Source organism: Ptychodera flava, chromosome 21 (assembly GCF_041260155.1).
Source record: "Ptychodera flava strain L36383 chromosome 21, AS_Pfla_20210202, whole genome shotgun sequence".
Classification (NCBI taxonomy): Eukaryota; Metazoa; Hemichordata; class Enteropneusta; family Ptychoderidae; genus Ptychodera; species Ptychodera flava.
The window spans coordinates 17,035,333-17,053,051 of record NC_091948.1 but is presented as its reverse complement, the minus strand read 5'-3'; the positions used below and the strand labels follow the sequence as shown (position 1 = coordinate 17,053,051).

At 37.4% G+C, this 17,719-nt stretch overlaps 1 protein-coding gene across 1 annotated transcript; it reads right to left on the bottom strand.

Moving 5' to 3' along the window:
• Window positions 1-2,738: 2,738 nt before the first annotated feature.
• LOC139120987 (uncharacterized) lies at window positions 2,739-14,003 on the bottom strand. The gene is made up of 2 exons (XM_070685569.1): window positions 13,881-14,003; window positions 2,739-3,622 (listed from the first exon to the last, which is right to left on the bottom strand). The coding sequence occupies exons 1-2, from the start codon at window positions 13,914-13,916 to the stop codon at window positions 2,936-2,938; spliced, it is 723 nt and encodes a 240-aa protein (XP_070541670.1). The 5' UTR covers window positions 13,917-14,003; the 3' UTR covers window positions 2,739-2,935.
• Window positions 14,004-17,719: the final 3,716 nt, after the last annotated feature.

The window sequence follows — 17,719 nt, the reverse complement described above, 5'->3', positions numbered from 1 at the left end:
ATCGGAAACTACGAAATTTCGAGTAACTCCCCTGCCAACCATGATGAAGTCGAGTAACCCCCTCTCTAACTCAGAAATGTAGACTGACCCCCCCCCCACTTAGAAAAGTTAATTACCAATATTCGTAAAAGTTAAAAAATACATGTACGGCAGAAGTAAAAACCTTTCAAATCCTGGTGTACCCTGCTAGTTTATCGGTTTATCGGTTATCCCATGAAAAATGAAATTCAAAGTGACAACAAAATACAATCATGAAAGCTCACGCTACAACCAGTATCCAACCATATAGTATTGTTGAATTTAGATGGGTATCATTTCAGGGTTTTCACTAGGATATCTGACTCGGCAGAATTTGAAAGTACAGGGGAGAACTTGCAAGAGACTGATGGATAAAGTGTAAGAGGGGACTGTCCCCTATCTCGCATGGAAAATTTTGAGAAATTGATATATGTAATAGTGCAGTCTGCTGCAATCTAAAAGGTGCTTTTAATTTGTTTTTACTAAAACTGTTAGAACACCCCAAGGGGAAAGCACGAGAGGGGGTCCCCCTTCTCGTATGGAAAATTTTTGGAAATTGATGTGTGTAATGGTGCAATCTGAGAGGTGTTTCAATTTATTTTGCACTTGGTTAAACTGTTTGAAAATGACATTGAATATTAATATTTTTATTACATTTTTTGCATGATCAGTGTTTGAGTCACAATAGCCAGAGATTCAGGACCAAAGAATATGCAGGAATGGAAAATATGTGACCTTCTTGTGTCATTTGTCCAGCTGCCAGCTTAAAATGGCAAGTCTGAATATGGTATGGTAAAATGTCAAAATGGTTATTGAACTGAAGTCAATTAAAATAGATGTCACTTGGATAATAAAGATGATAAAAGATAAATTCACAACAGTCCAGTTATTCCTACATCCTGTAAAAAAGTTGAGAAATGGTGCAAAGGTCCAGTCTGATGCAATTTGAGAGGTGTTTTTAACTTGTCTTTAATAGTAAAACTGCAAGTAAGCCCAAAGGGGGAGAGCACGAGAGGGGTGTCACCCTCCGGCATCGAAAATTTTGAGAAATTGATGTGTGCAATGGTGCAATCTGAGAGGTGTTTCAATTTATTTCGCATAAAAAATTGAGTAACCCCCCTTTTCCTCTCCACATTTTGAGCATCCCCTTGAAGTTTTCATTTGTTAGTGAACCCCCTCAAATTCCTCCGGACCCCCAGGCCATGAATAATGACGACTCCCAAAGATCAGTCATCCAGTATATCTTATTTATTAACGAGTTTCTTTTCTTCCCGCACTCTACAAACCTGTACGCTTTTTCTGCGTGCTGTATGATATTAGAATATTTTTTCAACCAGCAATGCCACTCGGAACCCGTCCGTCGATTACCTTGTCAGTTGTCTGTTTTGTTAATCACATTGTAATAGTCAGAGGCAATACTTCACATCCTTTCCAGAATACATCATGGGGCCGACTAATAGTCTGGCGCCCAAATTTCGTCAAAGGGGCACGCTGACTTGAACGTTCGAGCCATCCTCCTCGTCGCTGCACTATATATCCCTACCAGGTTGTGCTGTAGTTGAGAGCACGGTTACTCTACCCCACGTATTCGTGTCGAGAATAAGTTCCCCGTTAGCATAAATAGCTTCCTTGACCGCTTTTTCCAAGCCATCTGCTTTCGTTGTCAGAGAGTATTTCAACCTTGTCATCAAAAATTGTTTCGAATTTTGTAAGTGGTTGTAAACAGTCACAACTTGGACTTTCTTTTCGTTAAACTTATCACTCTCTTCTTCTACCTGTTCTGTTGTTACTTTTGTTTGATAACTGTTCCTTTTTCTCTGCGATAGTTTGTTTTATAATATTCTCCAACATGTTAAAGGGACCAAGTCGCCCTTTTTTATCTTTTTTGTGATATCTATAAAATATGGATTACTTGCATAAAGTCATCCACAGGTACAAAATGGCGAAGGGCATAACTGCAAAAGCGTCAAAAATTACCCCTTTGCTGAATGCAAGCATAATTTCCTTTAAGTCCTCTGGACAAAATTGATTTTTCCCATTTTAACTTGCTTTCCTATGACAAATAAACATGGTCTTAATGTAAGGAAATTTGCTTTCCCTATCTATATGAAAGGCATCGCCAATTAATATTCCATTACAAAAGGATGCATAAGGTCCCAACTATTTGTCAGGGTGTACCTTAAAATGTTTCTCTGAATGTTTACATGTAATATTGAATGGCTGCTAGCAGAGTTGAGATTGAGGTTGGTTTGTGAGGTAAAACTACACAAACTATTACATATCAAACAGAAGTCATGACAAGAAGCTCAGAAAAGTGCGACTTTGTCCCATTAATAGTCTTCTTGCCCCTGTTTTAAATGCGCAATGTTTTACTGATGCCAATGTGAATAAAGGTGTGAAAGTTTCTAATAATCATGTAAACGGGAAATTTATAAAGGATTGAAGGATAGACTAGCATCTTAAAAGATCATTTACTCGAGCGTAGGGATTGGTGGTGTGTTTCCCGTAATGGCGCTATAATTCATGGAATGGAGACACTGAGATACGATTTGCTGCCATGCCTCTCTTACAGCAGGATTACGCTCGAAAGAAATGGTGGAGAAATGAGAAATGTACACATGCAGTGACCATTTAGACGTCGGTTAGAATGACAGGCCTAACAGGCCGATAGCAAACTCGGACGAGATCAAGACTTATTTTGGAAAAAAAGGGTAGTTTTATTTGCACACAATAATGTGGGGGGAAAATCAAACCAAAAAAACTGATTAGTGCGAAACGTGTTCTTAAATGAGCAAAAGTGCAAGTGAAACCTAATGGCAAAGCGTTGTTTATTTCATACTTCTCCACGTCATGTCATATCAAAACGACAGTAGCTATGACAGTCGTTCTGGGCATAACGTTTACAACATTGATTTTTTCAATGGCCTCTTCCACATTCGCAGGCCACTGTTACAAATTCTTCCGTTTCTCTCCACTCTTCGCCAACCAGTTGCAGCGCTTTTAACGTATAATAGACCGGTTGACAGACGAAATGACCATGATAACAAACGTCCTGTTCACATTTAACGGTTTCGACGAAACGAGGTATCATTTGCCGTCCAAGTCTACGCCAAGCCTTTTGACCAGCGCATTTCCATGGTAGGGGCTCTCCTTCTCCGGGCACATTAACGACGGTTCGGGACCGTTTCTGAATTTCATCCGAATGTTGATCACCTCCGAGGCCGTTGTCACCATGTTGATAGGACAAACGCGATGTGAGCGATGGCGATGAAGAGTTGGTACCATATTCTTGGCTGGGGATATCTAGAGGCCATTCCAGGTCAGACAACCTTGCCAGGTCCTCGTCATCAAATGCAACACGCACTGGATACAAGGCTGACAGACTCTCTTTCAGTGAATGTCTCTGACTTGATCGTGTTTCACTCTTAATGCTCTCAGATGGAACCGCGGCGAGAAGCTTAATCAACGCCTTGAGTCCGGCGTTTGTGGTTGATGAGAGTTCCGTGTTGACGTCGGGAGCACTCAATCTCTTTTCGTGGTGTCTGTCCCCTTCCAATGCCATCGTTTGGGAAATGACACCCAATGTTATTATAAATATGGCTATCTGAAAGAAAAAAGACAGGTAAAAAGATAGGTAAAGCGCGTAAAAACGTCAGAAAAGATAATGATTGCCCATAGTCACACAAAAGATCATTGTTTGATGCAGCTTCGTCTTAAAACGGTGCTCACTATGCGGTCGAATAGGTGACCTTTTCGAATGACTGGCCATTAACTTCTTTAGTCGCCCGTGTTCTGTCAACACACTACCATGCCAAATTGATCGGGAGATATAGCATTTTATTACTATTTTACCGGTGATTTACTCACCGTTATTATAGTCTATCGAGTGAGAGAAGCAATTTATTCTTATAAATTTGCATTGAACCCACTAGATGTCATCGGCATCACAACTTAAAAAAAAAAAACCTGATAATTTTTATATGGATGTCTTAGCCGCTATGGCAAGCTCTCAAATATTCTGAGATCTAAAAGTGATTGTAAAGTAGCCGTATATAACCCCTCTTCATTACTGTAAAAAGCAACAACTACTAAGAAGATAAAGCTTTGTAGTCAAACGAATAGAAAAAGGAAGGGAGACGGAACCATGTGAAGACGGCAAAGAGGTTATTAGTGAATGCCCAGCAGTATGCGTTTATTACATGCAGACAGACAGACAGACAGACAGACAGACAGACAGATAGATAGATAGATAGATAGATAGATAGATAGATAGATAGATAGATAGATAGATAGATAGATAGATAGATAGATAGATAGATAGATGGTTGGATGGTTGGAGGGATGGATAGACAAGCATACGGACAGATAGATGGATAGACGGACTAATTAGATAGCAGCCAGACAGAAAGAGATAGATGGACAGACAGACAGACATATACAGACTCAGATAGATACATGCACAGATAAATACAGAAATGTAGAATCTGAGATATAGACATACAGATACATAGATAAGTCAATAGACAGATGGGCAGATAGGGAAAGATTGGTAGATAGATGAGTAGAGACGTAGTTACAGAGAGATGTGATACAAAAGGGAAATCATTAGAAGTATAAAATTACACCTGACCAATAAAGAGGCTTGAGTCAAGGTTATCGTTATGATATGATGATATATGGTTCACATTGAAACCCCAAAGGGCAATATAGCAGGGGAAGTAGTGATCCGCATTCTGGTATAGTTTTTGTTAAATAATGTATCAGTATCAACTTCACAACTTTAACAAACGAAGTATATATCCTACATTGTTGAGTATTATGCAAGGTGCTTATCTTATTCGGCAAAAGTTGCCAAGTAAATGTGATACATGTGTGATTCATAAGATACTTCTGAAAGAGAAAGAGAGTGAAGTGTGAAAACAGTTGGATTTGTTACTTTGTAGAGGGAATGAAGTCAATCTAAAATTGCATTAGTTCATCCTTCGGCAGCACGATCGCAATATAGGTGCAAGACAAACTCCCATCTACGTTATTATGATTGATGTAGATCATTGAAAGATGTAAGTATAAATTCACACAGGAGCAACACGATCCTGGAACTGTTAATGACAAAAGGAATCGATTCTGAAGAGACGTTATGAATTGGTTCTAACGCCTCCACGGCCTGGAGAGGCAACTGTTTTCAACGATTGCTGTTCGTCCGACGGATGTAGGTTGATGAGTCATTATTGAATGAATGCTTCCAGTGTTATTGCAGCCTGGTTTACTACACGTCTGAGATTACGTACTGCCGAAATCAATACCGAAGTTAGGATATTCGGACAAATTTATTACAAAATGTTTTTAAGTGCCAAACTGATGCATTGTTTACCGTACTGATTTATGCGTGATTCAAATTAAAAGTCGCTCAGTTAAGTATATCAACCTTGATTATGTAACTAACCCCATTGCTTCAAACATGGTATGGTTGGTTTAAGATATAGCATTACTTTGAAGAGCAGCTTGTAAACATCACGAATTACAGAACCTTAGCTAATTTATGAAATTGTCGACGTGTTTTTCGTAAAGTTGGCGATGTTATATGGGAAAATTCATGTTAAAATTCGAATGTCAAAATTTTACTATGCTTTGAGACTTTACAGAATCCGCGCCGTTTGAGATTCCTGCATATTCTTTGGTCTTGAATCTCTGGCTATTGTGACTCAAACACTGATCATGCAAAAAATGTAATAAAAATATTAATGTTCAATGTCATTTTCAAACAGTTTAACCAAGTGCAAAATAAATTGAAACACCTCTCAGATTGCACCATTACAGACATCAATTTCTCAAAAATATTTTTCGGATCAACAAACTCGAAACTGATCGCATTACCATGGGTTCCATCGGCATTGCAACGCTGGCTGGAGAGACTTTACAGAATCCGCGCCGTTTGAGATTCAGTCGATGTTAATTCTCGAAGATTAGCGTAACTTTGTCTGAGATAAATTTCTAATCCTACATTATCTTTAAAATCGTGTATAAATTCGCCGAAGACACTGCAGACCGAGCGATCGGCATTGGCCCTGTACACGAACGTGAGCGCCTCGCTCACGCAACCGACGACTAGAAATGATTGATGGCGTATTGATGATATTATTCCAAAAGCTCGGAAAAGAGTCATGACGTAGTAGTGTCAAACGACTACTTCGTGATAACGGTGACTACGAAAGTTAGATCACATATTCATAATTGAAAAATTATATTAAAGCAAAAATTATGAGAAAATATCTAAGTTGTATTTTAACATCTCAGCTTGATTGTCACGAGTAATTTCGTTTCATAACAAAGCAAACAAAACTCTTCGTTTTCCTCTAAGAAATCTCAATGGTTGTTCTCACACGAGGGAAGAAAAGCTAACGCGATTGGAAATAATTTTGGATAATTGGATTTTCATATTTTTCAAATTTATCAAAAATGTCAGGTGCCCTTTAGCTGAATGTTGTGATATTACAAATTACTCATAAAAACAAGTGTATAACTTAAAAAGAAAAGTAGATGAGCTTTCATTTGCAGATCAAATAGACATTACTTCATCATCCAATTATCCCAAATTAGTTCCAATCGTGTTAGCATGTAAAGCTCTGGTTAGACCTATATTGGAATAGGCTACTACTGTTTTGGATAAGTATAGATGAGCTGATATTAATTATTCTGAGATAGTACAAACATTTGGTGCTCGATTCGTACTCAATAGATATCATACTCAATCAAAAATCACAATCACGTGGAAATCTTTGGAAGAACGGAGAAAAGACTCAACAATTGCAATGCTTCTAAATATTAGTACAGGATTTGTAGCCGTTGACAAGGACACATTTCCGAAACCTTCAAACAAACTGCATTGACTTGACTAAATTTGATGAAAATTAATGTGTTTATTGAAGATACTATGATATTATGGTAATAATAGTAAGTTTGCATCTTAGATCAGCTAATTACTAACTCACTGAAACACATGAGCATTTTCAGTTCATGTCTGATATTGATTAACTTGTTCCCTTTCTTGTGAGGAACAATGTCTTCAATCATATTTTGGACATAAGCTTACATTCATATCTTGATGGACTCATCAAAGTTGACAAAACTTGCTGTGTACACTGAAGATACTACAATATAACAAGTGAAAGTCGTCTAGCATTTTACACCCAGTTAGCAAATAACTAAGTTGAAGATGTCACGAACTTTCCTAATTAGGAGTATATATCTGGATAGACTTGACTAAAGTTGATGAAACATGCTATGTGCATGAAGGTACTTTGATACAACATTAATGAAAGTCATGTAACATTTTACATCAGTTAAATACTAATTTGAATATTCAATGACATTTGCCAGTTTGGCACACAAAAAACCTGGAAGGACGTGACCTAAGTTGATGAAATTTGCTATGCTGATGATGTGATGGTGTAACAATAGCGAAAGACTTTTAACATTTTGACGTCAGCTAATTGCTAATTTGCATTTTTAATGACCTTAACCGATAAGTGAAATTAACTTAAAGGACTTGGCCAAAGGTGAGGAAACTTACTACGTATTTTGATGAGACAATATTATTGTGGTAGTGAAAGACAGCTAATTTGTAATTGGCATATTGAATTTTTCATTCACAGTTTTGCATACAAAACTGGAAGGACTTGACCAAAGGCAATTAAATTTTCTAGAAGAAAACTTATAATACTTAAGTATTTTATTTTATGCGTCCAGTACTGTCTTATAATTATCGATAATTATCGAGTCATCAACAGTCATTGTCAGTGCTCGATTACTAAGTTTGTAAATCTGTAAAAACTTACAATCTGTAACACATATAGTCATTTGCATATAACCAGTCATTCATTCATTCATTCATTCATTCATTCAGAGGTCAATAATAGGTCAAGTTGATCTGTTGTGAAAATACTAAAAAATTCCTTGTGAATTTACCGGGCATCCAAAAGTGGCACAGAGTTTGTGGAAGCATTTCTTTGATAGTTTACAAATTGGAAATTCCAATTTGAATTTCCAGTACAGCTTATGGGGTATACATTTCCAAGCTTATTCGATATGCCAGAGCATGCAGTTCATATGGTGATTTTGCAGAGGGACATAGCCATCTCTCTTACAAACTGTTAAATTAAGGTTACACCAGAGATAGACTTGTCTCTACATTCAAACACTTTTTGGCAGGTATCACAAGCTTGTGAATAAATACGATATATCTCTTCGACAAATGATCGCCGATGGCATCAGTGACATTGGGCCTTAGTTGGTGACCGCAACCTTTCTGTCTTACAGATTGATATATGGCGGTGCCTCATGTGGGGCAGGATGTGCTTACCATTTTCGAAACACCTGATATCACTTTTTAGCCTTTTCGCCAGAGGTCCATATATCCTTTTTCATGATTTTGACTTTGATTTGTGTACCGGTGCCTTACTTCTGTTCTGTGCTGTTTTGTGGCTATGTTTATAGCTATTGCATTATGAATTTTGACCTGGTGTTTTCGGATTATGGATTGGTATGATTGCGATTATTTTTGGATCTAGGCGGCTTCTCAAAAATTTGCGGAAATTCGAAAACTAAATGTTGTTGTTGGAAAGTTATTGCTCGTTTGGAATATACATTTAATCATACTTTAAATCAAGCAAAATTATTCAATACATGTAAATCATTCACTGTCGCCGTAGACATAATCCAATTTATTTTATCCGAGCTAGCCCTTAGCATTAATTTTTTAGTACAAATATTGTCATGGAGAAGAACATTGTCTCATCGTAGCTGATTATCCTGACTGCATTTTGAGTTTGATCATTAAAAACTTTTCACGATTAACCAGCTTAAAATATATCACATTTTACGGCATATTAAAAAAAAACAAAAAATGTGCTTTTATCGGTATCACGAACATCTTAACACAATAAGGTTCTTGACAAATAAATCTTTGGAAGTTGTTAATGGTTTATACAGGACTTGAACACAAGCAAAACTACCGGTATTAACGAAACTTTTAACTTTCATGTCACAAACCATACAGTCGCGTGTTTTAGAAAGCAAAGAGGCAGAAGGTACAGAAGATCCGATTTGATCTGGCGGACAAAGGATATGTGATAAACCTATACTAACAACAGACGGCGTCAGGTTATGTCAAAGATTTTACATTTTGAAGAGTTTGCTAAATGACGCGAAATTGCTCCCATCAAATGCATTTACCCCGACTGAAGTGACGCAGCAACAGACTACATCTGACATTTATTTACAGTTCGAAGGTAAATTTCACACATTGCTCAGAAAAAAGGTTAGAGAAATAGTCGATACTTCATAGGTGTTATGCTAGACATCGCTCAGTAAAAACAATACATGCGAGAACACAAAAAAATTCAGTATCGTGTTTATTTTCTATAGAAATACAATGTATTTTTAAAATATACAAAAAATGTAATAGTGACATTTCTGCAGAAAAGATATTACTATCCAGATATTGGAATGTTATTAATCTACGGCTGGAAAACAGAAAAAAAGCTTCAGTGAAGCTTGTTTTATCTGTTTCCCATTCAACTGTGAATAAAGTAACCGATCGCAAATACAGGGGGCTTTTACAGTACCTTAAGGTAGAACGCACCTCGGGGACAGACATTTAGACTCTCAAACTTTTACAATTCTCTTTTGATATACCACATGTGGGGGTTCATTTTAAAGGTCTTGGTATACGAAAACTTTTCACCGTCTTAGTTTTTTGAAATTCGATTTTTTTTTTCTCCATAGAGTTAAAGCGGAAGTTCACCAAGGATGATTTTTACATATGTGGTAGCTCTGTGGTCATTTCCCAGGAAAAACTATTTTCACCGTTTATAACCCGCAAGATTTTTTTTACAACAAACGATAAATATAGTACAGGAAGTTGCCCATGTAATTTGAATCATAGGAAAAAAGCTTCAAGCTTGGAGCTTGCATAATGTGATATGGAAGGGACCATCTCCGGACGGGTATGGTCCCCACATTGTCCACTCACAGTAACACAGTAGTAAACAGCAACACAAAATCTGACAGTGGACAGTTTATTATGAGTGAATCATCGGTTATGCAAGCATGGGTGAGTGGGCAATGGCATACCCATGGAAAATGGTCCCTTCCATATCACATTATGCAAGCTCCAAGCTTGGCGCTTTTTCCCATGATTCAAATTACATGGGCAACTTCCTGTACTATTTCTATCGGTTTTTGTAAAAATTTTGCGAGTTATAAATGGCGAAAATAGCTTTTCTGGGGTAAGTGACCACAAAGCTAGCACATAATGTAAAAATCATCCTTGGTGAACTTCAACTACCGGTGAATCTTGGGTAATTTGTTTCTCTAGTACCAAAATTTGCACGGTAACCCCATATTTTTTTTCTTGAATTTGAAAGAGAATGGTTGAAAGCTTCCTTAAGAAAAGTTTGAGCAAAAGTTTAAGTCTTTCACTTTCAAGGCGCATACTACCTTAACAAAGTAAACTCTTAAATGAAACTGAACTCTTGCAAGATTAAGTACACAGTGTTGTCTATAACAGATTGATGAAGTGGATTGATGAGAAACATGAATTATCAGAAAAACAAAAACACATCATAAAATAAATAGAATAAAATGTGGCGAGGTAAATTTGGTTGATCACTGATTGAAAATCAAGTAGTCTTTTATTTCGCTTTGAAGCCATTTCTATTACATATGTTACGGATATGATGTGGTATCTCGTTCCGTATATTACCATCTTGATAAACTAAGGAAAATATGCCCAAAATGTATTTATTTCCTTCTCGGGATTAGAATATTCCCATGTATAATTAATCTTGTTTGGTAATGGTGTTGTGGAAAAGAAAAATACTCATCAAAACGTCTTGGTAATCTGTTGTGAAAGAGGTCATGAATGAATGTACAAAGTTGGTATTTAAACTGGCTGTATATGTCAAGTATACCGAGAGATTGAAAAAGTGCTCTACTATGAGTAAAAGAATCTTTAAAACAAATTATACGAACAAGTTTCTTTTGTACCTTATAAATTGAATCAAGAGATGAGCGGAAAGTACTGCCCCATATTTCTAAAGAGTATGAAATAAGTGGGAGAATAAGAGCGTTGTAATGGACTGTAACAGAGTGACTCATTTGGGGAGACTGTCTTGATTTGGAAATTGTACAAATCTTTGGAACAATTTTGTCGAGAACCTTCTTGATCTGCGGTTTCCGTGTAATATTTTTGTCAAAGTCGACTCCTAGATAACTGGTATTGTCGACTTCTTCCATTAAAACATTATTAATAAATAACTGACCAGTATTATTGAGTGGATTGTAACGAGATGAAAGAAACATGTAGTTGTCTTTGGAGTAGCTAATTGTCAGTCTGTTGGCATTGCATCAATTTTCAATAAGGTTAGCGCACTACCTGGTTAGCATCGATTAGAATCATCAGCAAAGAGTTTAAAGCTGAAGAAGGAAGAACAGTTTGGAAAGTAGATGAGAAACAATATGGGACCAAGGATAGATCCCTGTGGGACCCCACAGTTGACAAGAAGAATAGAAGAGTTGCATCCTGCTGTAGAGACGTATTGTTGTCTGTTGAATAGTTAACTATGTAACCAAAGGAGGACCTTGAATACCAATGTGTGACAGCTTTGAAAGTAGTATCTTGTGATTTATTGTATCAAACGCTTAGGTAAGATCTAGAAAAATACCAAGAACGAAGTTACTTTTTTCAATTTCTGCAAGAGGATTGCTGACTAAATCGACAAGTGAAAGTATAGTACGGAAAGATTTTCTAAATGCATATTGGTGCTTATGTAGGATATTGAAACACTCAAGAAATGACAGCAGTTGCTTATTGACGTCGGTTTCCTTTTGCTGAATAAAGAATGAACAGAAATTTGCCGGAAGTTGTTTGGACTGTGGGGAGAACCTTTTTTGTAAATGGGTGTAACTTTGGCAATTTTGAGCTGATCTGCGAAAACGCCCATTGCGAAAGATAGATTGATAATGTATGTAAGTGGGTGGCCAATGAAGGGGGCTGCGTCACGTAGAAGGCGTGCAGTAAAAAAATCATGACCACACGATTTATGTTGGTCTAAATTTTGTAACTCAGCCTCAATATCTTCTCTAGAAACTGAAGAAAGAATGTTGGTTTGGAGGGCCGAGGAAAAAATGTGATTGACAGAACTGTTTATTTTACTGGCAAGATCGCAACCTATTTGTGAGAAAAACTGTTGGGGCAGTGGGAAATATGCTGTGGACCAGAGATAGTATCTGTAACATTGTTACTATTTCTGATATCCATATGTTTTGGGAGCCTTGTTCGGGAGGTGTTAACTTTCCTTGTCAACAAGTTAATAGTATTCCATAGCTTGGATGAATTGTCGTGGTTTTGCCAAATTTTATTTCAGTAGTAAATCTTCTTCAACGTCTTAATGAGCTTTGTCAGGAGGTTTGCGTAACTTCTTGATAAGTCGGGATTAGAGATGATATAGTTCAGGAGGCCGTGCGTAATCCAAGGCTTGCTCGGGACATTTGATCTATTTTTCGTAAAAAAGTGGAGCCAGTTGAGTGTAAGCCTTGTCGAAAATACAACTAAATAAGTTATATGCAGAATTGGCATCAGTTAGATGATATACATCTGACCAGTCTGTGTTTCCTAAAATTTCATGAAACTTATGGATATCATAATGTGAATAATCTCTCGATAAAGGAGACTTATTATCAATATTTTCAGTAATGTAAAAATAGGCAAATGCTCTGTAATATCAGTTCTAATGGTGCCAGAGTGGATGACGTGGTTGGTAAAGTTGCAGTATGCATGGTCTATAATACTAGTGGTTGCAGTAATACGTGTGGGAGTATCAATAATTTGACGAAAATTGAGTGAGGCAATCTATCAAATTATTGATGGCGAATCTTGGCTGTCAAAGTCAATATTAAAATCGTCGTCAACATGGAGATATTTGAGTTTGTTGAATTTCTGTTCAAAAGCTAATTATACAAAGCACAATGGAAAGCATCAATGCATGAACCCGGTTTCCTGTAAATAATCCTAAAGTGAATTTTCCAGATCTACGGTAAAATTCTAACCAAACACATTCACTGAAAGGTAAATCAACCCCGTTTAAACTTTGAAATTCAAGGAACAGTGCACATATGCTGAGACACACCCCCTCTCATACCACTTTGTCGACAGTTTTTAACAAAGTGATAGTTTGGAAAACTGTCGTCATTAATTGTCCATATATCTGATACAGCAGTAACATTGAAATTTGTTGACAGGGTATTTTCGCTGAAAAAGGGGAGTTGCTCGAAGTTTTGCTCAGGGAAGGAATATTCAAATGAATTAATGATAAGGAAGAACAAGCTGAGTTAGGAAATGCATCGTTGAAGTTGTCTACAGAGAACGATGCACAGCTGAATTTGCTATACTTCTCCATGCCATTCAATGAATTACAGTCCCTCTATTGGATACAGGGACTGTGATTGAAGCCAACATAAAGCAAGGCTAGCATTTCAAAAAAAAGGTGAGAAGCTTGGCACGACAACGAAAACAAACTACAGAGTATGTAGACTTACGTAAGCAGTTATGCAATTGTGGAAATGTCATTATTGCAGTTAATGTTCACGATTTGTGTATTTGTTTCTTTTAAGGCCAGAATTTTGCCGTTGTGGGTCCTCAGAAATTTCCACAGTTTTTGTTTCCTCTTCCCGTTCGCCTTGCCAAATACATTTAAGCCGGGACGCAACTTTACATTAGATAATTAACATAAGTGTAGGGCTTACGGTGAAAAAACTCTTCTCACTGTTCGTCGTCGGTAAGGCCGACAAAAAGTTTAACTCACCATTTGCGATTGCTTCGAAGATGGAAAGGCTGTCATATTTCTGACGTTCCAAGAGCCGGTCGGGTTTGCTGTTTATGGTCGGAGGGAATAGTTGTATTGATGTACTATCGAAACGAAGTAAACAGCCGGTGATTACAGAAATGTGCGGGTTCAATTCTAGGAGATTATATATCCGATTAGAGAGAGAGTTCAAAAGCCACTGCATAAATTTTAACTGACAATCAACAATCCAAATTCCGATTTAAGAAATACGTGGTTGAACGAAATACCGTTCTATTTGGAGACTATGATTGAAATGGGAGGAGATATCCTTAAAAGGACAAGCAGGTGTCCCCCACTAATGTCATTTTGCTTAGTTAACAGGTTTCAAACTGTCATAACACTGCCCACGGATATTTGATTTGTTTGACATATGAAAAGCTCGGTGAATATGTTGATTTCCTCAGAAAGGCGAGAGAGAAAATAGATTCCCATAAATTGGTTTAAGGTATATCCCAATAATGAAAGCAACACGTAAATCTTAGTACAATAGCTTTAAAGTCGTAGATTATAGTAGCCTATCGTGTCTTACCGTAGCTGTCACCGTTTCTAGGAAATCACAGCGCAAGAGACATATACAGTAGCGCTTTTCGGGTTTGTTACTAAATATAGCTGTACTTGCGAGACATCGGACACTGCTGCTTAAAATGCGGACAAAGTTTATCAATGTTGCATGGATGGCTGTTTTTGCAGCTTGTTCTGAGTCGTGAATATGCCTTTTCCTATTCATTGTTACACTAGCAGTCGCCTACTCAGATGTGTTTTCGTCATTCTTGCATGCGTAATTTTCAAAAGCGTAATCTAAAAATGCGGACAAATATTTAATTTTGCATATTAATGAGAGAACTATGACGTAAACTGTGAACAGCCCTATGCAAGATTTTCGATTTCCTCTGATAAGGTGCTACAAGAGTAGCGGGTAGGGTGGGAATGATATCCTTGTAGAAAGTTGGTCAACAAAGAAGTGACTCTATTCTTCGCGGCGATTTAGATCGGTCGACGTTGGAAGGACTGGGTAGAGAAAAGGAGGCTTGGCTTTTCTTTGGCCATGGTTGATACTTAGGGCGCATTCGTTTTTCACAGGGGGGGGGGTCGGTGGAAATCAGGGGGTTGACTTTTACTAAACCGTTTTTAGGGGGATCAAATTTTACAATCAATGATAGGAGGGGTCAAATTTTATGAAGGTTTGTAAGGAGTTATGGGAAAAAATGACTTTGGAATTTCACCAAAATTTTGCTTGATTCACCATACACTGCACTCTATGAGGAAACTATGAATACTTTTTTTTAAATACAAAACTAGCTTAATCAGTGTATTATTAGACTCTTAATTATTGATATTAATGTACGTGATCAGACTAGGGTGGTTACAGGTGCATGTGTGAGCAAGAAAATTGATTTTGGAATTTCACCGAAATGTTGATTCACTATACATTGTAGTCTATGAGGAAACTATGAATATTTTTTAGAATACAAAACTAGGTAAATCTGTGTATTTATAGACGTTTGATTATTGATATTAGTGTACTTGATAAGACTAGGGTGATTACAAGTTCATGTGTGTGCAAGGCATTTTGTTTTTGAATTTGACCAAAAATGTTGATTCTTTACACATTGTGGTCCTAGCGGAAACTTTGATTAGTTTTACAATACAAAACTAGCTAAATCTGTGCTTCTACAAAAAGTTCGACCATTGATATAAATGTTCGTGATCAGATATTATGTTTCAAAGAGAAAATCTGAAAAACTAATATGATATTTGAATTTCACCCGAGTGATTATTTGTAAAGTCCAAAAAGGATTCTTTGAAAGTTCAAAGGTCAAATGAGAAATTATAAGTCAATTAATATATTAAGATACTAGTATTGGCCGACTGGTTCTGTCTGTTGCTTCTCCGCTAGGTGACTGGATGACATACGTTGTGGGTTCGAACTCCGATTGAAGATAGTCCGTATTGATACGGACTTTGACATCTAGGGGAGGGTCGCTGTTTTTTGTGCATGGAAATTGGGGAAGGTCACTCTTTTTCTTGCAAACACTTTTGTAGGGCCCAATTTTTCACCCAGGGCCATAGGGTGTAAAGGGTTGATGAATCAGATCTGATGATTTTTTTTCCGGGGGGGGGGGGATCCGGTTTGCAATTGATAAATTTTGTGGGGTCAAATTTTAGAAATTTAATTTTGAGGGGGGGTCGCTTTTTCCATTCCACCATCTGTCGCTTAAGTTCCACCGACCCCACCCCAGTAAAAAACGAATGCTCCCTTATATTAAACAGTTCCTTGAAATGATCTCAAACTGTGCATCGTCAGGTGAGAAACTTGTACTTGCAGGTTGTGGAGTCCAAGTTCTGTGTCTATATTATTAGATATAACCTATCAATGTCTGTAGCAAAATCATTTAGTTGCATGTAATGTTGGCAATGTGTAGAGCAGTCTAAGAATTTCAATAAAAATTTACAAAGTTATAAATGAAAAATAGGCGTACTGTTGTCATAACTGAACCATTTTACTCACGTATCGGTTCGGAGATAACATCATTGTTCCTTTATTTTACCTATCATTATATTTTTAGCTCTTTGCTTATATGAAACAAAAAGGCCGACAAGGTTACAAAATATCCATTTTAACATTCACCCATGTTCTCGTACATCTTTTGCGGTATTTTCAAAGGGCAATAACAAATATTACACATACAATCGTTACGGGGGCGTCAAATGGGCCGAGCATTGACCGTTTTCGTGCATCGTCAATTTTCTTTCGATTTATGGCGCAAGTACGGAACGATATCTTGTACGCGTTTCTGGATAGCATGTGCAGTAAGCCTATAGAGCGCCATTCTCGCGAGCCAGAGCAATAATTTCCGCTCCGCTGACCTACGCAAAAATCAAGCTCTGGCAGATAACGCTGTGAAACCGGTAACGCTCAGCCGTTGCCGTAAAGAGGCACGTGATTTACGACGATGATAGAGCGCAAGACATAAGCTAGTTGCATGTAATTAGGGACCGTCTCAGATTGTCGCAGAAGTTCAAAAAGCGAAATTCATTCGTTTGGGGGGGGGGGGGGGGAGGGGGTTTGACCTCCATTCAATTAGTGAACTTCACTTTCGCACTTTTATTTTGTGATCACAAGTTTTCGTGTGTTTATTTTAAGAAAAACTGCACACTCGTGCCAACAAATTTGTAACTGTTTCCATCTCGTTTGTGCCACAAACACAATTTACCGATAGTAACATTGTATCCGGCCCTAAACCTTTCATTCATCAAATTATACAAAGACAAAAGTATCATTTTTTTAAATGTGCTATTTATAAGCGTCTGCTCTAACCCCTAGATTTCTTTATTCTCACTTGTAATGCACCTGATCATAGTCGTTTTAATATCATTGAACATGCCTGGGCCACCTTGTCAAAGTTTCTCGCTTATTTACCGCCCCTACCAAGTACAAATTGCGTGTTCACAAAGACAAAGAACAGCACAAGAGATTCAAAAGGGGAAATAAAATAAAATGAAACTTTTATGCGGTAAAATGCCCTGTTAGTACTCAAATCTGATCGATTACTTTAATTGTAATGTGGCAAGGGGCATACGTCTTTAGTAGCTATAGCAAAATGCAACATTGTAGTCCCAGGCAGACATGAACATTTCGCACTTTTGAAGTTTCGTTTAGGGGGAGGGGGTTTTGATCTAAACGAAGAAATTTCGTTTCTTGAACTTCTGCGACAATCCGAGACGGTCCCTTACATTTCAACAGTGCGGGTGACGTCTTTTTACGTCCATTCACTGACCTCTGCATTGTTATATGT

What these genes read in the sequence shown, in the direction of transcription:
- LOC139120987 (XM_070685569.1), bottom strand. Translation starts at nt 13,916, where the DNA reads ATGACAGCCTTTCCATCTTCGAAGCAATCGCAAATG. An exon ending in CTTCGAAGCAATCGCAAATG is followed by an intron (nt 3,623 to 13,880) that starts GTGAGTTAAACT and finishes TTTTTCTTTCAG; the next exon opens with ATAGCCATATTTATAATAAC.